Genomic DNA, 22,798 nt, shown 5'->3' on the forward strand with positions numbered 1-22,798 from the left:
GCACCCCCAAAAACATGCTTCTCGTACACCTATGTAAATAAGACTGCGCCAAGTTGGTCGTTTTGCGGCTAAGTCTTCCCACGAATCTACGTCGATGGCCAATTCTTTCATGGAAGCTTTTAAAGTGTCCTTAAAGCGTTTTCTTTGACCACCTACATGACGTTTGCCGTTAGTCAGTTTTCCGTAGAGAAGTTGTTTAGGAATGCGATGGTTCGGCATCCGGTGGACGTGGCCAGTAGGGTGGCTCGTTTTTGAACTTTTTGTTTTAATTTTCTCGGGGTAGTGGGGAAATGGTGCCAATGAGTGAGAAAACAATCATGACAAAATTTGAGATTGGTAAAAAATTGTCTTCAGCCTCCTCATGGGGCCCAAAAATCGAAAAATGGTGTCAAAAACGCAATTTTTTTCAAAAATACTTTTAGTTTGGGTAGATACAATATTGTTTAGATATATCTAAATAACCTAAAAAAAAAATTTGAAGTCATTTGACCTATTTCTTCATTTTCCTCACAGCTTCTGAAAATTTCCATTTTGCTGAAAATTTCGAATTTTTGTTTGTGGTTACATAACTACAAACTACGTCAGTGACGTAAATTCAAATAAAAGACGTCACTTTTTCCTACCAAATTAACCCAATTTCATTACAAAATGACGCAACAGATCAGGGCAGGTCTATGAAGAGAAATACAATGACGTTTTATAGCTGGCAAAATGTCTAACGCAATTATGTATCATGTAACCACCCACAAAAATGCGAAATTTTCAGAAATGGGAATTTTCAGAAGCTGTGAGGAGGCTAAAGGAATAGTTCAATGACTCCAATTTTTTTTCTTAGGCTAAATAAATATATCTAAACAATATTGTATCTACCCAAACTAAAAATATTTTTAAAAAAAATGCGTTTTTGACACCATTTTTCGATTTTTGGGCCCCATGAGGAGGCTGAAGACAATTTTTTACCAATCTCAAATTTTGTCATGAGCGTTTTCTCACTCATTGGCACCATTTCTCCACTACCCCGAGAGAATTAAAACAAAAAGTTCAAAAACGAGCCACCCTAGTGGCCAGCCCATCTTATTTGTGCTTTTTTATGAGGGTAAGAGTGCTGGGCATGTTCGCTTTACTGAGAACTTCGGTGTCTGGGACTTTGTCCTGCCATCGAATCTTGAGAAGCTTTCGGAGGCAGGAAAGGTGGAAGTGGTTCACCTGCCTTTCGTGTCTCCTATAAAGAGTCGAGGCCTCACATGCGTACAGAAGGGTCGTCAGAATAACAGCTTTGTAAACTTTTCGCTTTGTGGGCAGCTTGATTCCCGGCCTCTCCCATACGTTAGACCTCAATCTACCGAAGGCGATAGATGCTTTGGCGATTTTGAAGACATAATACACTGCCATCACGCATGCGCAAACATCTTGCAAAACGTTTTCTATGCGAGCAGAGATTTTTCGCTAAAAAGTTTAAAAATGTTGGGTGGGGACAATTTTACCAGATTTTACATAAAAGTTGTCTGGTTCCAAGATCAAAAAGTTTGGCACCAAAGACCTCTAAATTTCACCAGAGTTTTTTAATTTGGTATCCTATTCCCCATCTGGCAACGCTGAATGAAAGCGACCGACTCTTTTTCGGATTATGTGGCGCTTGACCCAAGTCGGCCGATAGACAGGTTCATGCTATGGTGGCACACTTTGCTGATAATGATATAAAAGATTAAAAAAAATCGTACGGCGGCATTACAAATTTGATTGTTTATTTGACAAAAAGTTAACTAGCAAATCACGCACACACTTTTGAAGTTACACCACACAGTGGAAAGGTTAAGGTTAGTATCAGGTAAAGATGTTCAAAATTAAAGTTTAGGCGATGGATACATTTGCTACAAAATTTAGATTTTTAAAGAGAAAAAAAAGCTTGTACCGACTTTAACGTTTAATTTTTACAAATCATCGCAATTGTACTGATAAGATTGAAGTCTCACAAATTACATATTCACAACATTGTAGCATTCGTCCAATTATGCTATATGTTGGAAACAAATATCTTTAAAAGCTTATTTTGTACCATAACTTTAAAGTCACAAACGATCTTTTCTTTTAATTTTAGCCAGAAGCTTAAAAGAAACAATCTCTTTTCGCATCTTGCTCAATGTAAATTTGATAGTAGCCTACAATTTTAATACCCTTTTCTTCCGTTTCACTTTCGAATAAGACTGCTTCAGTTTTCTACTCAATTTACTGTCAATGCCAAGTGTTGATTCATCGAAGGAATAAGGCCTTTGCATCTCTTATGAGACACATCAGCACTTGCAGTTCTCACTAGATCGACCTCGACGACGCCCGATCCATTGTTGTAGCACAATTAACCTTCTGTTCAGTGGCGTACGCAGGAAGGGGATTGATTCGTGGATTTAGTATTTACTTAGTTTATGCCAATATGGTTACTTGGTTTGATAATGCTATCCAAAACATATTGAATGCCGTACGCTACTTCGTTGAAAGCCTCAAGGGGTTATGTTTTATACATGCAAAAAATGTTTGGGAAGTACATGACATTGAGAGAGTAAAATTAATATTTGTGGATCAAAATCGTCGTCGTCGTGTGAGCCTCTGGGGCCGAGGGTCTATCCTTTTACCACCCGAGATCCACGATGCTATTAATGAATATTTACGAACAAAATGAAACAAGGAAACTACTTTCAATTGACCCTTTATAGCTCAATGTTGCATATTTGAAATAAGTTGTACACTAAATATTCTGTGTTAGTTGTACCACACCTTTCAACTATAAAATTCCGAATTTTTCTTTTTTTTCTTGTGCGCTACGTAGAATTACACTACGTAGAATTACGAATTACGAATTACGTAGAATTGCGCTACGTGGTTTACCTGGTTTGAAAAAGATATTGAAAACGTTTAAAATGAATTAAAAAAAGTTTAAACAGAAAACTGGGTCAAAGCAAATAACATGTTTATTGAATTTTTGATGTATGTTGTTAATTTTTATGGTAATTGTTCATTGTATGTTTATTAATTTGATAGTGAGTGACCCAGTTTGTTTACAAATAGTGTTAGAGTGCATGTACTACAGGCTTTGTTGACTCTGAAAGCAACTTCCACCGTTAGAGAGCGTTTCAATCATCTACATGTAGGCTAACATTGTGATCTCAAGTGCAAACCCAAACTCTTTCAGAGTGTTTAAACTTGCTTTGTTAAAGCAGCCTTAAAAAACAGTTATGGACGGGTGACGCCTTTTCAATACTTTGTCAACATTACCAATTTAGTTGGTTTCACATGTTGGTGTGTGGCATTTTCAAAATCTTTTTAAAAGTTTAAAATGTTTCGTTTTAATGCAGTGAAAAATTTCTTTGTAAAAGCATATCGTCTGGTTTTATTTATAAAGCTTTCGTTTTACGCAGTTTTATAATATAAACTCACCGAAAGGTAAGAATTCCAACCTCCATACAAAAGAATCACTTCAATTTTTGAGCCAAAAGTTGCTTGGATTGCATATGTGCAATACAGATAAGAATCATACGAATTTAAGCTTGGTGAACCAATTGTAACTGCTCCGGTTTCGTTGGAAAGAATGTAAGTTCCTCCACATGATCCTAAAAAGATTGTTGAAATACAAATACGTTTTATAATGAATGTGAAGAAAACTGGTCGAAGCTCAATAGGAGTCTGTTCGACTCCAGCTCAAAGCAAAAACTTTCCTTCTTGTCTTTCGAAAAAGAGCGTTGACTTTTAGCATAAAAAAAGACAAAAGATATTAAGTGTTTTTGGTAAAGATATTTCAATACAGATATACGTAATAATTTTTTGTATATGTGTAAAATAACACAAAGTTTGAACATTTTTTTCACTAATCAGTTTCATCACCAGAGTGGAAATATTGAACCTTAAAGGCTCATTGTTCTCTTTTCCAGCTATTTGTTAATGTAAAAGTAAATATTTTTATAATTTAAAACACAAACAAAGATGCTAAGAACGCATTTTAAACTTCTGTGTTATTTGTTTTTTTTCCTTTTTTTGGTTTTTGTTCCTGTACGCTAAACTTATTTGTACTTTTATCATTGCTGTTGTTTTCTGACAAAGAAAAAATAAATTGAATTGAATGAAAAATCTTTTATTACAAATTTTAAAAAAATGATAAAAAAATGTTATATAGTAGCTGAAGACAAGTACGTCAGCAATTGCACGTTGATCGCGACCACGTATTAAATAAGCGTTTCGAGATGGTGAGTATAAGTCTCGTCATTGTAACAAATTCAAGCTCAAATACGTGAAATAGCGCAGATTCCGCCCTCTCCTCACAGCGGCCGTAGACCTACATTTCTAAACACAGCCGAAGATCTTGTCATAAAGGCTCTCAAGACGTAATCGCCGTCAATGCTGTACCGCAACTATAACAACATCTACGCTGCAACTGGTCCAGGTTCAGTCAAAGTCAGGCAGTTTAGAGCTTCGGATGGTTCTCTAATAGTAAAACTATCGAAAGTTTTATGAATTTTTCTGAGTACACAGCCACCCTATTAATTTGTACGGTACCTTAGTATTACAGATTTCTCTTTTGCATGTTTTTCAGCACCTTCTGACGGCCCCGCAAAGGGTGGAAAAGGCTGTAGTGTAAAGGTTACTTTGATAATAGTGATTCAATTTCCATATTTTTTATTAAGTATTTTCCACAGCAAAAATTGACCTACCTGAAAAGTCTTCTTCATCTTCCTCTAAAACTTCAACAAGTTTGGAAAATATTTCAGCCATCTCGTTCTGCTGGACTTTAGTTGTGTTCATTCTGGAAAGTAATCAACGTAAGAAGTGGTAGCTGGAAAGATGATACTTACGATATTTTGGAGATTCTGTAAGCTCAATGAATCGTTTTTAAAATAAAAATATAACAAACAAAAATGTTTTTAGTTCAGTTTATTTTGATTTCTGACCATTATTATGAAAAACAATACATACCAATCATACCACATATCAAGACAAAGGCAGAAACGACAAAAATGCGGACGTTATAACGTGCATATAATATGGCACGGTCGTAGCACTTTAGTACATTTTTTAAATTTGGAAAAACAAAGAGAAAAAAAATTAAGTGCATTTTTAAAAGGTTACATGAGCACAAATAACAAGATAAAATCAAAAAAATAAACAGTTGCTATGTAGGCCGACTTTACTTGCGTTATCAAACGTGGTAATGCTCTTGAGGGTTCCTATTACGGGAAAAGCCATTTCAATGCGCAAAGCACCAGGTCATTTAAAAGTATCAATGAAAATATAAGATTTTTAGTAAAAAATTAATTTCGAATGAGTTTCAAACCCAGGACTATCAATTCAAAAGTGATTTTTCTAACCTACTGTAATACAAAAAAAATCACACGAGACAGTTCAGTTTTATTTGAATAAGCTTAACTGAAGATAATCTAGCTGCTGGCAAATCGAAATAAATTTTTAGCTGTTTATAATTGAACTGAATGTCTTGGCTGCTTAACCTATAGGCTACTACCTGATTTGTCACGTTTTGCAATTTTTGATTACCGCTGGTGCTAGTGTCTGACTGCAACTTCTTAAGATTTTTTGCTGACTCGTATAATGGTATAAACGCTCTTCGTTGCCTTGTGAAAGCACCAAATAATTGGGAAAAGTCGGTAAAAAAAAAAAGTTCAATCATATTGTTAAAATTCGATTAACAGTTTGACTAAACTTTTAATATCAAATTGCTTTTGCTTTTCAACGTCTGATGATGTTAAAACTCGTTGTGTCCTCTGGGAAAAACAAAGGAGACTCTGAAATATCATTTTTAGAAAAATTCATTTAGATATTCCCCAAAAACTGGTAAAGTCTGGAAAGTTCTGAGGAATGTGACGAGTTAGGCCGTGTCTTTAGGTAGCCACACTCGTGTGAATACAAATTCCTTTGCATTACAAGACATGTAACCGAGTCGTTCATATCAAACATTGTTGTGGGTCTATATCTGTCAGAAGATATTTTATTTTCTTGATTCTGACCTACTGGTTTTTACACTGGGAATTCATGTCCATTTCAGGGTTTTTGGTGAAGGTCTTCAGAATTTCAATAATTAAACAAACTTTTCAACAACATATTATGATAAATTATACGAACTGATCCTTTCTATGACTTTAGCATCTTTTCAATAACATTTTATGATAATAATTAGTCATAAAAAACAACAGTTGTCTACTTTGTGGATTGAAATTTTTGTTAGCTCTACATCGATACTTTCTCGTGTTAGGACGCTTTTAGTACAGCTAAGCCTTATCCAAAACTTACCAAATAATGGTTATCACAAATGGCCTATGGTTATCACAAATGAATTGTATGTTTTCTTTCATTTTATATGTTATAATATTTACATTTTACATTCTCTAGAAAAACAACATCCCCACTTACACAGACAGCAATGCATATCCCATCAACACATTCTGAGGCTTCCCTGTGAGAGAAACCGAGTTTGTGACGTCATCAGTTTGGTCGGAAAAATTTGCCACAAAGGCATCTCCAGCGACAGAATTCCACGCCTATAATATATTGAATTGCAACAGTATAACATATAAATAAGGTTAGGTAATTGGTTATATGAAAGATGTTTGCAAAGACGTCTATAAATTAATTAAATTGGGCTCTAATTTGATATGAGACTGTAATGTTATTTGAAATACGTACCCACTTCGACTTATAACTATTCAAATTTGTTGATGATAGGTTTTAGTTTTTGTTGGAATAAAGATTTATTTATCAATGAAACTAACCCTCCCACAGAACCCAGCCTAATACAAAACTCCAAACCGCAGGCATGCAAATCGTCTTTCCGAAAATTTTAGATAATGTAATGTATTCAATAACAAGAAATTCGTAAACTCTGCCATAAACGCATTTTCTTGCCCTCATCTTGCTTTGCTTTAATGATTACAGTACATTACGGGACGCGCAACTCCGCTGTTCCGACAACATAAGAAGGGCCAATTGCCAAATTAACTTATATTTTATGCTTTGCTACTGGCTTGCATTCAACTAAAAACCTTAAATTACTTCAAAACCAACACCACTCCTCTAATATAACCCATAACAAGAAGTTTATTTTGTAAATCAGAAAAAAACGTAACCCTTCTACTGTTGCGGATAATCCAAAAGCGGATGTAGTTTTCTATCCCTATGATCTACAATACCTATAAAGTTCAAACTAAGCGATTTTTTGTTTTAAAAGAATTTCCATTAACAAACCTGATTTGTTACTGTAAAGTACACTTCACAAATAGGCGGGTCATCAGTCCCGTACACTTGGAAAACATGATACTCGACAGTGACTGATGGTTGAATTGTCAATTTCCCATCGAATTGCTCCATGAGTCCTTCTCCATCTGTTCCTAGATTGCCGCTTACCTGCGAAAATATTTCATGCCATAAATATAATAACCTGAAAGGATTAATTTGTTTTTAAGATAACTAAACATGAACGTATAATGTATCTTCTTCATCTGAACATTTGAAAACGAATGATTTTCCTTTTGTTTTCTGAACTACACTGAGAGGAAACCATTCAGTCAATTTTTGGTCTCCAAGAAACGTAAGTAAGTACTCCTACTGTGTGTGTGCTGTGATGCTTACTATACTTAAATTTAGTAGGTTGCTTTTTTGTAAACTAAGCAGCTTCATCATCTTTTGACCTACTCAGCATTATAAATGTTGTTTGGATCTCTTCGACTATTTCATGTTTTTGCAAAATTATTACATACTTTCGCAAATCAAAAATTAATTTATATGGAAATGTCAGATAACCACCAATTGGCAATGAATCAGATTACTGTGATATCAATGCTTGAACTGTCAATCAAAACACGCCCACATTGTAGCGATTAAAAATTATCATAGCTAGAGCTGTTAAAATATAAAGCTTCCAAATTGCAAGTTGCCAGCAGGTTATTTCCATGAAGAAACATTGCAAGTAGGGGAAGGGAAGGTAATTTGATACGGAAGGTAATTTGATACACCCCCCCTACAGAAATGTACAAAAAACATTAGACAAAAATATTGTCATTAGGTGGAAGATCTGTGAAAATAATGCCTACAAAAATTGCACCATGCAGCTAACTCGTGCTTTTATGGCATAAAATTGTAAAAGTCTGTTTTTTGAGTATTTTCGTAAAATTTTTAACTCATGATTATTTTCGTCTGGAAAATTAAAGAAAAGCTCCTGAAAGATGAAACCAAACTCATTTGACAGTTCATTGATAAGGCTTCAAGGGCTTGTCACGTTTTTTCTGCAATGTGCATCCAAGCATACAAAAATCAGAACTTTATAACTTTTTTTGAAAAAGGTAAATTGATACATGTGGAGAAGGTAAATTGATACAGTATATTAAACTCTTTTTTGTGACTGTAATAAATGTTGTCATTGATCTAGTTGATTTAAATAAGTTATTCTTTATTAACAAGACCTGCTACTTTGGAAAACAACAATTATATGGGCTTTCGTAGGCTTACACGCTATCTGCTTTCAAAAAATGAGAACAGCGCAAAGCACCCCCCTTGAATAAGAACTCCAGCCAATGATCTTTTCCATGTCCATCCCGCTGCAGAAGCTTCGCCGCACACGTGGTCCTCAACAGTCATCCTTGCACCCAAGCACGCCAACCACATATTAAATTTTCATTTATTGCTTTGTTGTCTAAAGGGATTTCTGTATTAGTTTTACTGTATCAAATTACCTTCCGGGTGTATCAATTTACCTTCCGTGGAAGGTAAATTGATACATTTGAGTGACGTTTTTAAAATTTCAATTAAAAAAAAAGTAACAAAAATAGAAAAGTGAAAATGTTTTTAAAAAGTGTGTAAGGGATCAGACTTTCATTTCAGCTTAAAATCAATAGTTTGTGTCACGTAATTTTCAGTTAACAGGCAAAAATGTTAAAAGTGTATCAAATTACCTTCCCTTCCCCTAGGCTACGGAGTTAATTAATTAAAATGTGCTCAAAAGACAGGGCGTTTGAAACGCTTTGAAACTTCGAGATAATAAAACAAACAGCATTGTTTCAAAAGAAGATATTGTAAAGTTTGACAAAAAACATTACACCAACTTTGTGAAACAACAATAGCTCTTTGTTTCAGTGTACTGTATATGTGTCAGGAAAGTGTTTTGGTTCTTTTCAAAACATCGTCCCATGCCAAAGTGTACGTGTTGGCAAAATATCTATTGATTATCTTCTGTATAACAACAAAGGACGAGGTTTGCCAACAAATGTTCGACCAGGTTGTATTTCCTTGTGGAACTATTTCCTCAGCTATTTTGAAAACTAACTTTGCAGTGTCAACTTTCATAGTTTAAGATTAAAACAACCTTTGAACTGACAACTGCGTCTTTTTCAACACTTAGCCAACATAACTTACATTACAACATTAAAAACATGTAGAAATATCCCTATGTTGGCTAGACGTTTTCAGATATTAAATATCAATGTCAAATATTAAATATCAATGTAAGATGTAAGACTAATATGCTTGATGGGGCATGTTTACAAAACGTCTGCAGTTAACCTTCATAGTGTACGTATGCGATTGTCCTTTGTCATTACGTATCCATGCCAACGTCATGAACGGAAAGAACGATCCCCCAGCGATGACATCAAAGTTTTCAAAGCTATGAAGATGCAAAAGAATATTAATTCTGAGAAGAACACAATATAATGATAACATAAAGTTTTAAACTTAACCAATTAAAAAACACTGTTTTTGCAACCACCTAAAAACTGCACAAGTATGGTGCAGTTTTAAACACACTACAATTTTACAATAAACACATCAATAGCATATTTCACAACGTAGATAATAACGATCTGCTTTAGACTGATGCTATGAGTTTTCTGGGGTAATGGCGAATTGCACCAGCTTTCGGAACACAGTTCCCAAGTCATGTGCTATGACGAATTTTGTGGTTAAAACAGGTCGTTAATGTCTAATGTACGTTGTGTAGCAAGCAACAATTATGCTGCAAAAAGCGAAACTCCATATATTGCAATCAATCGTCGTGCGACATATTTGAGTATTATAATCTGTAATATTACGCTTAAGTGCAGAAAAAATACGTATTTTCAAAACCAGTTTGTTAAAGAACACATTTGTTTTCGAAAAAATACACATTTTTTCAATAGGAACGTGATACGCTATTTAAATAATTGAATGTAACTATGAACACTGAATCAAATTCGCAAATTGTATATCGAATACCGCAGAATTGAACACTTACGTCGACGCGTTGTTGTATTGCAAATACTCTGTGGGTTCTGCGTTGTCTTCGTAAAATTTGATCTAAAATTTAAAGCAAGCATTAAAACCATAATACCAAAGCTTACACTGAACCTAAACTTTACGAAGTTGATTACACACTACACAGCTTCAGAACAACAAAAAATTTCAAGTAAGATGCTCCATTGACTAAAATGAATCATAAACTTAAGTTATAGGCTAATGGAATCATGTTGTGTTGCATTGCTGTAATTTGCAAAAAATACTGGCACAAGAAAACTGACAGTTGGTATTAGGATAAATTTTGGAATACAGCTTAAAAAGATGATGTGATAATTGTACTTACCTCAATACGAAAATATGTTCATTTACGAAACACGCAAAATATCAGCAATTTCTAGATTTTGATTAAAATGATATTCTTGGTATGATTTTACTAAACAAATGTTGCTTCAGTATCAGCCTGGATCTATATTTACCTGATTGCCCCGATCAAACATATCGTTTCCCCCGTCAATGATGGAATCAATTGGATATGTTGAATCGTCATAATTGTAGGTATACCAATACGGAGAAATGCTATATAAGTTCCAACGGAGGAGCGATGCTTTGTCCCATATGTTTTGAAGGCCTGGATGAAAAGACAAAATAGCCTATTAGTGCCAATTAGAAATAGGACTAATCTAATTAAAAATCCAGCCAAAAGAATTAATATTTGTACGAAAAAGGGTCTACAAACTTTTTTTTAGAAAATTGATAATGTACCGAAAGTGTCCGTTGCAGTTGTGTTAGTTGATCTGGCTGAAAGGAAGGAACGATATCGGACTTGTGCTGGTGGTTGTGATGGAACTTTAATGGGTTCAGGAACCTGATCTAGAAATCAGAAGAATCAAATAGTATTTTGAAGCAACACGAGAGTTAACACATCAAAGTTGCTGGTTAACTATTAGAAAGAGCGTCATCATTGAGGGGTAGGAATATGAAAACGACCAGCCTCTTTCTGGAGTCTATGTAAAATCTTGTTTTAAGATTGCTTTACAAATTGTTTTTATTTTGCTTTTCTAATAGGCTCCTGTATAGAGAGATGTTTATTGGTAGCTGCAAAAAAAAAAGAAGTACGGTAAATCAAAACACAAAGTACAGTAATACTGTTGAAGATCACAATCAAAAATCAAAACAACTGACAATAGAATCACAGCAACGGGAGGCTGCGATGTGACCACTCAAGGTCTTTAAGTCAAGCAGCTACCCTCAAGCTCACCAATGATAATTATAATTGGCTAATTGGTATAAGCTTACAACTATAAGTAGGCTTACAAACTTTTGTATCTGCGTATTGGAGGTAAATGTTGTTTTGTGGAACGTGAAATAATCAATTATAACAACCATAATAAATCTACCACACTGGAAATGCATGTCTCAGTTATTAACATTATTCTAAACTGTCTTTTTACAATAAATTTTTGAAATAAAACAACTGCAGGATCTTTAATTTAAAAACCTTTTCTGTTTTAAAAAATTGACTAAAGCTCTTGGTTTAAAAGTTGCTTTACATTTATTAACAAACTTTTTTTCTTGTGTTCGCATTATGATGTATAAAATATAATTAAAAATATCGCTATTAACCCAGTTATTGGTAACACAGTACTTTTGCTTGCACGTCATGTTTACTTTATACAGTATTATTAACATTGCCACCAAATTATTCAAAGTTTCCATTATTTCGCTCTACAAGACCAACAAAAACCAAATTCTTCTTTGATGTGTGAGCCTCTGGGGCCGAGGGTCTATCCTTATACCACCCTAGATTCATGATTCAGGACCAAATGTAAATACAATAAATAATACAAAAAAAATTATTAAATTATTCAATCAGCATTTAGTGTAGTCATTGTTATGCTTTTCTAACATTTGGATATTTTGCAAATCTTGGTGCGTATTAAACCAAAGTAATTTTTTGTGTTTGTCTAAAATAGTTTTGTATTATACCAAATAGCTTGTTGACGAAGATTCTCAAAAACGACTTCGAATCTTCTGTCGTTGTTGATGGTGAAAAAGGCTTTTTTTTCCTAAAAGCACAAAAAACAGAATTTATAAGGACTCTGAAATTAAGAAATAATATTTCATAATCTCAATCATAATTTTAAGCAACAGGCACACTAGCTTCACGTTTACTGCATTTTTCGGTATTGATTGAGACCTTGTTTGTACCAAACCTGTAAATATCCATTCAAAACAGCTTGGGAAAATATGTAGTAGCGTTGACTGGGAGGTCCAAAAGGTAGGTTTGGACATGACCTCGGAATAATTTTAGAGGCCCGTAACTTTAAAAGCTGTAAACTTTTTCAAGTAGCCCAAAAAGTTGAAGAAACCATTTTGTATTTTTTGGATATACCGTGTTTCTTTTAGAAGTGTCTTGATCTTACGGCCCAAAGACATAATTGGTACAGGGCCTAAATTATCCTCTTAATGGCCCTGAATGTAATGGAATACACTAAGCTGTCTGAACTAGAAAATATACACTGTAGCAAATAGGCAATACAGTAGAGAATTCTCATTCTAGTTTGATCTTCTAGTGAAAAGGCTCCATATTTTTACCAATTAAATCATTGACCTTTTCACAACAGACACATTTTACTTGGAGTCTCTGAGGGTTTATTCTTTTTTATCTCCAGTTATCAATATTTTTCATGAAGATGTTTGGTTGAGGGTCTATATTTTTACCACATAGGCCTACAGTATAATTGTTGGCACAGGGAGCAGTAAGTGGCCTAAGGCAATATTGGAATTTCCCTGAACCAAAAGCTGAGTTTCGAATTAACAACTGACAAGAAGGCTTTGTTTGCGTGAAACAAAGCATGTAATCTAAGTACACACAAAGCGGAACCTTTTCAAAGCAGTTTTCACAGATGTTGATAGCAACAGGGAAGTTGGTATTACACCCAACCCACAAAAAACGGTGGGCTTGTTTTAAAAAACCCACTTACAAAAAAAACAAAAAAAAAACATAAAAAACCCAGAGCCTCATATTTGTCCAGTTTTTATTAGAAAATTGTAAAAATGAACCAAAGTCTTCATGGTACTTAAAACAAACTTCAAATTATGACTTCAGGATGTGATTGTGAAGTAAATTTCCAAGGATAAATTGAAAACACAGTGAATATTTTTGTACAGAAAAATCAAGTAATACAACTTTGTACTACACTATAAAACCCATGTATGCAATAAAGCCTCATAGTTAAACAGCCCTAGTGCACTATTTTATTGAGTTATGCCAGCATGTACTGTGAGTGAGAGGCACTTCATTGGTAAAAGTAGTTTTGAGGTGAAATAAGCTTGAATCTACCATGGCCACCTGGAGATGCGGCCTGATTTGTCACATTTTGCATATTTTGATTACAGCTACTGCTAGTGCTTGACTGACATTTTTTGAGATATTTTTACTTTTTGCGGTTTCCCAATGACAAAAAACTTTTTTGTTGCCTTGGGGAAGCAGTAGCAAATGAGAAAAAGGAAGTTGAAAAACGCAAAATCAGACTGTTATTGAAAATTAACAGTCTGACTAAAATCTACAAAATCAAATTTTCTTTGTTTTTCAACATGTGAGGATGTTAAAACCTATTGTGTCATCTGGGGAAAAGAATAAAGAAAGCGTAAAAATCTAATTTTTAGAAAAATTTATTTAAACGTTCGCCCAAAGTTAGAAAAATCTGGAAATTTCTGCAAAATGTGACAAATCAGGCCGTATCTTTAGGTGGCCATGAATCTACCTTTTTTACATCTTTTTTAATTGAAACCCAAAAAACGAGTTTTTCTCAACCCTGGATAGCAAGTGAGCAAGCTATCATGAAAGCTGTCAGAAAACAAAAACTGAAAAGCAGCCATTTTAATTTTTCATGATAATGTATACCTTTCCATCCACTTCTATTTATTTTGTAAATGGATATCGTGGAGTTGTTGATGATATGGTTTATTGTGTTTTTCCTAGTATCATACTTGAAGGAAACGCCTCTTTCCAATTGTTACAGTTTGTAAGAAAACCCCAAATCGTCATTAGAAGACAGTCAATCATTGGTTTCATCTCCCTAAAAACGACTATCAAATTATGCTCCACTTATGTGAAGGTTGTATAATGTATAGTCCATAGTGATACTTAATAAAGTCCGACGATCGTGCGGAGAAGGTTACAACACAATAAAAAGACACAATAAAGATAAAAACAGTTTAGAATTTTAGACATTGATCTTACATCTTCATTGATACGAATCCCAATAGGACGTTTTGAGCGCCTTCAACTTCAGCCACGCATTTTTGTTCTATCTTCTCATTCGTCGCGTTGCAGTGGATATTTGGAGTCGCTGGAAAGGCGGTTTTCCAACCCTATAAATAGAGCAATGCTGTACAACGGTATAGCTAAATCATATTGCCAAGTGTAACTGGTCTAGCTTCAAGGATCATAGAGTAATGTATAGTAGCATTAAGTCAGAGTCATTTCTGCATGACAGCGTTATACCTGTAATTGCTTTTTTATATTTGTGATGTTTTGTTTTAAAATTCTAAAATAGTTTTCAAAGTATAAATTCAGGGAACTTGCCTCCTTTGGAAAATCTTTGGTGTGTTGCTTTTAGTTGATCGCCCTTTTTGCAAGTGTTGGTAATAAATGTAGAGCCCTTTTAGTTTTTGTTTTGTTTTTTTTAAGGAAAAAATGGACTTGTTCTTAATGCAATTTCAACATCTAGTCGTATTTTGTATGGAGCGTAGAACGGTTGGAATAGATGGGGATGGTTTCTGTTTATCATGTTCGGCCAACTTGCAAATAGAGGAAGTGTATGCTCACTGTTTCATTTTCATTTTGTTCTTTGTGCAGTGTGCATTAAAGCTTGCACTAATGGAAACTTAAGATATGATGTTTACAATGTTACTTTTGTGTTTAATTTAAACATTCAGTAACTCTATCACACGCTTCCATTGAGAAGAATAATATAAACGATACATGACAATAATATGGTGATGTTGTGATGTGATGCTTATATATGTGATGTCGTTTTCCGAATTCTTCTCACAATCATGAATGCAATGTGCATGTTTCTGCACACCTATGTGCATGAGGGTGTAATTGAATGTGTTGCTGTAAGATGGCGACTGACCTAATGACATCCTGATTGTGCCCCATGGGAATACATACTGTTACGCAACACAATTATTGTTACAAAAATTTATTTCATGGAAAAAAACGAATCGTTTTTATAGATTTTTGATGGAAACACTAGAATTTAATTTTTTTTTTACTTGAACTTGTTTTCCATAATGTCGTGTAAATAACAGTGTAAACGAAGTAGTGATAGCCTAAGCCTACCATTCATTTTTACGATCACTTTGACTTCACACGGTACTGTACTTTAATAGAGCTTTCCAGTGTTTGTTTAACTTTTAGCTTTCAGCTTTTAGCTTTTAGCTTTTAGTTTAACTACTTTTAGCGCGAGTAGCGGTAGCGCGTTACTTTTCAGTAACTGGTTGCAAGTAAAGGGAGCGCAACAACTTTAACATATTGTAGCGGTAGCAATAGCGCGCTACTTTCAAAGTAGGGCGTGCCAACCTCTGCCTATTCATATGGTGCTATCAAATGAAATAAGAAAAAAAACGAATGTACTTTGTTAACTTTGCAAAAAGTCTGAATAAAGATAGTCGCAAATAATTTTAACTTCTGAAATCTAATCAATTTTTCATAAATAAAGTTGTTATTCCAACTATCAGATATATCTAGTTCTCGCTTGAATTTAAAAACATCTATCTGTAATATCTGCGTTCACGTTAGTTTTCAAACTCTGATGTAAAATAAAATTTAATTAAAATACTTTTTATATACAAATTGTAAAAGAAACTTGATCTAAAACATGTAAAAGTTTGGGTTTTAAATAAAATCAGCTTAGGGTACCAATTAACATAAAACAAAATTAACTAAGAGTCTAACCTCGTATTCTAAGGTGAACAGAATATTTAGGGTAGTGAAATGTTGGCCGGGGTTAGATTCGATTGGGTTGGATTGCATATCAGGGAACTCCGGCAACGAAAGGTAATGGAGAAGCACTTCATGTCTCAACACATCGTCGTAGATTTTGGGATTTGGAATTTCGTGCTTCTCTAGGTGGTTGGCATCGTACGAAAACTGGAATGCATGAACGATTTAAAAACAAGCACCAACAATAGCCTGTATCAGCTTAAATGTTTATTTTTGAGGCATATTGAAAGTGAGTTTTCTTTACTTAAAAGTTATAGAAAAATTTATTGTTCATGATCATTATGAAACTGTGAAACTTATGAATCTAAATTATGGAAACTAATTTTATGACTGACTTTAATTTGAAAACATCGTGCTTACTTCCAATTTCCGAACATTTCCATTAGGAGAATTGTTGGCAATCCAAGATATCGCTGAGGTTGTGGAATCCGTTCGTTTTTGCTTGATATAATCAGGCGAAATTCTGTAGGGAAGAATTGTCGGTAGTTTCATATTTGAAACGGAATTCTTGTTTATTAGCAGCTCTACTCTAACAGCAATTTCAAGTGATAACTGTTAACAGGTCATTGTGTCTGAATAAACCTACAAACTATAGTATCCTATCGTTGCTAGATTAAATGTCAACGATAATATCGTTAAACATTATAATTAAGGTGTTAAAAGTAAAAAAAAAATAATGTATTAATATAGTATTATGTTAGTAATATTATATATTATTGTATTATTATTATTATATTTTAAATATACTGTATTATATTAGTAATATAATAATAAGTAATATATAGTTAATATAGTAATATATTGAGCGTTATAGTTATATTGACTTTACAATGGTGCTTTGTATTTATTTGTTTAATTGTTCTTACCGTTCGTCCTATTCGCACCACGTCAGTGTTTTTGCACGAAGATGCGTAGTCATGGAAACATGAAACAAAACCTTACGTTGTTAAAACGTAAAGAATGAAAAGAAATACACTCGAAGATGCCCTTCTTATTTTGCTGGTGAAAAAATGTGTTTTTATCGACGTATCTTAATCAATGTTATGATTAACTCGTACAACAAGACAAATTAAAACTTCACCAACTCTATGTGATAATTACATTTGATCCAGCTAAAATGGAAAAAAAATGATTAAATACTTAATGTTAGTGGAAGACAAAAATGCATTCAAACAGCATGTATTATATGTTTATTACAAACTAATAACAATCTCACCCTAGCCTCTATTTCGACAACATTGTTCGGTCCTTCAAAAGTAAATTCTTGGGCGGCTTTTGATACGACTAGCAACAACTCTTCCGAGGATGTGGAAAATCCTGTAATATCATACTTGCAACGACTTAATCATATTTCAAACTTGCAGCAGGAACGCTGCTTATAATATGTTTTTATAAATGAACTTTTTCAAATACGTCAAAGTCGGTTTCTTTAATATAGAAATTTACACGTTAAAAATTTTGGTTTGAATACTGAAAAGTTTGAGTGTTCATCAAAATACGTATCGTTTCTAGCACGAGCAATTTTGTTGAATGTCTAGTTGCAACGTTCATCTGATGAAAGTGAAAATAAAAGCAACAATAAATAATTTGATTTATTGGTTCACTGACGTTTCGCGCATCATGACAATGCGCATCTTTAGAGCAAATAACATTTATTTTTATAAATGTTATTACTCATAGCGAGTAAATTTTATTTTATTTTGAATGTTATTCGCTCTGAGGATGCGCATCGTCATGGTGCGCGAAACGTCAGTGAAGCAATAAATCAACTTGTTTGTCGTTGCTTTTACTTAACTTTCATCAGATGAACGTTGCAACTAGTGTTAGAAACGAAATTTTGTTTTTTAGGAATAACTTAATTTTAGTTGTATTTTAATATTAGAATTTAAATCTCAGAAGAATAGTCCATCAGCTGATTTTGTTGTCACATATATGTACTGAGGAAGCCACGCTAGTGCAGCGAAAGCTCTATAATAAACTTGTTCTCATAAATTAAGTGTGATAGGCCTACTTTCTCTTTTTTTACTCTAATTTGTTTTGCCCTTTCTTAAAACCAATTTGAAGTTTCAAAACTTCAAAAAATTCTAAGCTGTTTAAGTCAAATTTTCATCCAATTTTTCACAAATACATAAAGACTTTTCTTCATATTAGTTCCGGATCATTTCCAAATCCAAACGAGTTTATTTGATGGTGTTCTTGAACGAATTTTGTGCACCGCAAATCGAAAAAAATGTCCTAAAGTTGACAGTGATGTGTTCTGGCGTGTTTGTCAAAGATTTACTAATAAACGAACTAAATTCAAAACAAAATTTCGCACTTACACAAAATTATCTGACCTTCTTCATTAAAGAATTTTTTCATTTTGTCTTAACGAATTTTTTTTTAATTTTCATGCTTATAGACTTAAGCTACAGTAAGGCCAAAAATAAACTTTGAAATCAAAAACAAAGTTACCTGATACTGCCGTTGCTACCAACAGGAGAAAAAGTGGTGCCTTGAGGAACACCATCATTGCGACATCATTTTACGTTGGACAACTTACATAAAAGCCTAAACAAATAATACAAAAAATAAAATAAGAAAAATTCTTAAGTAAAGACAGATTTTGAGCTTCAAAATAGAGTTTTTCTGAGTAATTTCGACTAACTGTAGATTTGGCTGCAACGGTTCTTAACTCTATTCGCTAAACAACGCTATTACAATTTTGTTGAATTGCTTTAGTTTACATATTTAATTGCTTTTACTGTAGCTAATAGGAATAACCCGCAATTTGTCGCTTGGCTACAAACACAATTACCCCAGGTTGGCTTTTGATATCATTATACTTGTGCGACTGTTGCCAACCCAGAGTGTGGAGTAGCTTTTTCCGCCATTGTTTATGTCTGTAAAACAATAAACTTAAAACAATAAAACCCTTTGCACAGCTACCTTGGCCCTCGTCCATTCTACCGCCGAGTACTGCGCACCAGTGTGGTGCCGCAGCTCTCACACTCGCCACATTGACACCGTCATCAACGACGCACTACGTACTGTGACTGGATGCCTGCGTCCCACTCCAACGAGCTTCCTTCCCATCCTTGCAGGCATCCAACCTGCTGAGCTTCGCCGTAAAGGAGCCATGATTTCTCTTCCTCGTCGTGCATTGAACCTCGACCACCTCCTCCAAAGTACATTTCAGCGCCTACCTGGAGAACACCAGCGACTTAAATAAAGACGCCCATTTGTGCCCGCCGCTCGACAGCTTCTGAACAACGTTGAAGATCTTGAAATAAGTGCGGCACATTGGACGAACTACACATGGAACACGGAATGGCAAAACAACACCTTCCAACTCCGTGATTTCCTACCCGACGTCGATCCCCACCCTCCGGGAATGTCTCTCGCAAGACGTGCGTGGGTCCGGCTTAACCGCCTACGAGCCGGCGTCGGTCGCTTTTGCTCAGACATGTGCAGATGGGGCCTGGCTCTCTCACCGGGACGCGAGTGTGGTGCCACAGACCAGACAGTAGACCATGCCGTCCATGACTGTCCAATCCACCAACCACCACATTGAACGCTTGGATTGAAGGCCCTGGATGACGAGACTGTCGAGTGGCTGATGACCTCATGCTCAAACATATAGTCCGGAAGAAGACAACTCATACGACAAAGAAGAAGAAGAATAAACTTCTGCGGTTGCAACAACAACAACAACAACATCTCGAACTAATGACAAAGTCACATATTTGGTATTTGCTGAGAGATTTGATACCCTAATAATGAAAATTTTAATCCTGTTTTGATCAATGTAAATGTGACTATTGTGCAAAAATGTCCTTTAAAGACGAGACCTGTTGGCCTAATGGGCTCAAAGAGACTCACTAGAATAATGCTCTAATAGAAGTAAAGCATGAAAAACCATGTGTAAAATAATAAACTCACTTTAAAGAACAACTTAAAATCTTCCTGATCTACGCCAACGTACAGTAAATATAGAATCTTTAAAATAACTTGACAGTGACTAAAAAAAATTGGTGAAAAAAAAGAAAAGAATCGAAAAACTAAAAAGTACTGCGTTGAATAGAAACTAACACTACACAAAATGTCAGCCACATTTCTTATCTTTTACATATAACCTTCATGCGAAGGTTGCTCAAGACTGTTTTTATTACAGACTGGGAATGCAACGTCCCATTTTTAATCGACATTAGTCATTCATTCAATGGTCTTGATGCAGCGGTTCTAAAACCTTTTTGACGTTGCAAATTTCTTTCAGTTACGTCAATTTAAAAGACCGCCATAATTTCGCAGACTGCTCCAACTTAGCAGACTGCCCCAATTTAGCAGATTGCATCACTTAAGTAGACCACCCCAATTTAGTAGAAAGCCCCAATTTAGCAGATCACGTCAATTTAGCAGACCATTCCAATACTAGAACACCAGCAGAAGCTGATCACAAAAAATATTAATTGCATGGATATTTTCAGAAAGACGTTTGTGTGCTGAATTTTGTTTTGTACCGATTTTCTGTTTCAATGTATTTACTTGACCATGTTTGTTTGTTTTGTTTGTCGTATCCAGGCTTACACCCGGTGGTTGAATATTTAGATTAAGTAGACGGGAAGGCAAGGAAGCCAATCTTCGTGTCCACCTTCAGGGCATGTCTTTTAGGTGTCCTGCCAAAGACACAGACGCATGCTCTTGAGCAATGTCGAACCGGCGCCCTTTCGATTGCCGTTCCAAAGCTCTCACCACTCGGCAATGCCGCCGACTACTTGACCATGTAATTTGGTTATATCAATTTAAGACTCTTACCTTTATTTTGATATAGAATGTATTAAAGTATGTTGCGAATGACACGCCTGTTGGCTGCCTCATTTGCTTTGCTAGTAATTCGTCTGTCTGTTCTAAATGAAACTTGATAGCAGAAAGACTTACAGGATGGCATACGGCTAGTTCTTTAAAAGTCGTTTTTGAAAATACAAACTTTCCTGACTAAAAGAGTGTCATAGGTAGAAGAACTTAAAGTTGTACCAATGCACTTGTAATCTAACTTAACACTCTTTCGACTTGTTGTAATACTTTATTTGTCATTACCAATAATTACAAGTTGCAAAAGAATCTGAACGTTGAATCTCAAGAAAAGTTTTATTAAAATCTCCCAACTAGCAAATCGTTCTTTACATTAAATCAAAGTCCACATGATTTTAAAAAAGGATTTTTTCCATTTGAGCTGTTTTTTTTCGGTAACAAGAAGGTTATAGTTGCTACCTTTCATCTGCAAGCGTGAACACCACTAATCAAGCGTCACACAGCTTTTGTAGTGCCCGAGAGCTCTCTGACATCACGCGTTTTGCTCCACTGACGTCGCGTCAGAACCCTGGAATCCACTTGATTTGTACAAATACCGCGGGGTTTTAGCGCAACCCCGCGTCTCGCTTTGAAATCTAGGAAATTGGATTTAGATGATTGTAAACACTGAATTTTTGTAAGAATGCTTAATCGAGTTCTGGCTAGTGCTACATACACACGTAGATTTGCCGTTTTGTTACATTGTGTGGTTGTGTTTAGCGATTGCAACGCTTACAGTGGCGTTTTTTCAACCATGACTAGGTCCCTTTTTAACTAGGCCTACAACCATGATTTCTGATTCAATTTTTGTCGGTCTTGTTTTCATTTTACACTCAAGAAGAACTGCTAATTTTTGAAGTCAAGTTGGCAATGTAAGACAACAGAGCGTTGTGTTCATCTCTGGTGGTGGGGTTGTCAGTCGTTCCGATGTTTTTGGTGCTCTTGTTGCCTGGATTCTGTCGTTCAACGTCAATCTTGTTATGCTGAAATGAATCAATAATCGAATCAATAGCGAAGATCATCGTATCCTGATCACTTCTCGCCATAACCATGCCCGAAGTGTCGTCCCATCGACGACTGTATATTAGCGGGCATGCTAGCAAGCAACGTGCCGCTACACCTACATACCTACAGTAGCCTGAATACATAATATAGCCTACGCCCTACACCGGTGGTAAACTTACTCAAGTTTAAAAATTGCAGATTCAGTAATGCACTGAGAGAATGAATCTCACTGTCACCACACTAGCTAGTGACTATAATCCTTTGAGTATACATTGGAGTTTTACTGTCTGCGGCAAGGACTTACTTTTTTCCAGAGCTAGCTCATTTACATAAGATAATATAGAATGAACACAAGTTCCGTATACAAAACAACATTTCCAAGCGCTTTCCTATAGGCTAAAGGACTTTTTGAAAACAAGTTCCTTTTCAGGCAATTAGTTTCATGTAAACATGCTTGTAAAGAATTCCAATCAAATTTTCTATCTTATTACAAAGAAGATAATATCTTCATTTCTCTGTGTTTGGTTACAAGTTCCTTTGCTGTGGTCTTAGCTTTTCCCGATCGAATTGCAAATCCTTTGTCCAGAATCGTATTCCCTCGTCTCGATTTCAAATTTAGAGCTGATGTTTTTTCAGACTACTTGCTAATCGCAAGCAAAGCCTAGTTTCATTACCAACAGTTATTTT

At 34.9% G+C, this 22,798-nt stretch overlaps 1 protein-coding gene across 2 annotated transcripts in view; it reads right to left on the bottom strand.

Annotated features, from left to right (window-relative positions):
• Positions 1-18,827, bottom strand: part of LOC145768917 (uncharacterized) — a 74,141-nt gene extending 55,314 nt beyond the window's left edge. Inside the window, exons 1-14 of one of the 2 annotated variants that reach the window (XM_082580522.1) lie at positions 18,731-18,827; positions 17,485-17,593; positions 16,637-16,739; positions 16,229-16,423; positions 14,507-14,637; positions 12,247-12,326; positions 11,023-11,130; positions 10,737-10,888; positions 10,259-10,320; positions 9,550-9,652; positions 7,240-7,398; positions 6,409-6,536; positions 4,698-4,789; positions 3,430-3,602 (exon numbers count right to left, since the gene is read on the bottom strand). In XM_082580522.1, coding sequence (XP_082436648.1) covers positions 3,430-3,602; positions 4,698-4,789; positions 6,409-6,536; positions 7,240-7,398; positions 9,550-9,652; positions 10,259-10,320; positions 10,737-10,888; positions 11,023-11,130; positions 12,247-12,326; positions 14,507-14,637; positions 16,229-16,423; positions 16,637-16,739; positions 17,485-17,593; positions 18,731-18,788 — 1,653 coding nt within the window. In that variant the 5' untranslated portion in view covers positions 18,789-18,827. Of the gene's footprint in view, positions 1-3,429; positions 3,603-4,697; positions 4,790-6,408; positions 6,537-7,239; positions 7,399-9,549; positions 9,653-10,258; positions 10,321-10,736; positions 10,889-11,022; positions 11,131-12,246; positions 12,327-14,506; positions 14,638-16,228; positions 16,424-16,636; positions 16,740-17,142; positions 17,159-17,484; positions 17,594-18,730 lie in introns of those variants that run through there. The other variant, XM_082580526.1, reaches the window with a different exon arrangement.
• Positions 18,828-22,798: the final 3,971 nt, after the last annotated feature.

This window comes from Aplidium turbinatum, chromosome 1 (assembly GCF_918807975.1).
Source record: "Aplidium turbinatum chromosome 1, kaAplTurb1.1, whole genome shotgun sequence".
NCBI classification, from domain to species: Eukaryota; Metazoa; Chordata; class Ascidiacea; order Aplousobranchia; family Polyclinidae; genus Aplidium; species Aplidium turbinatum.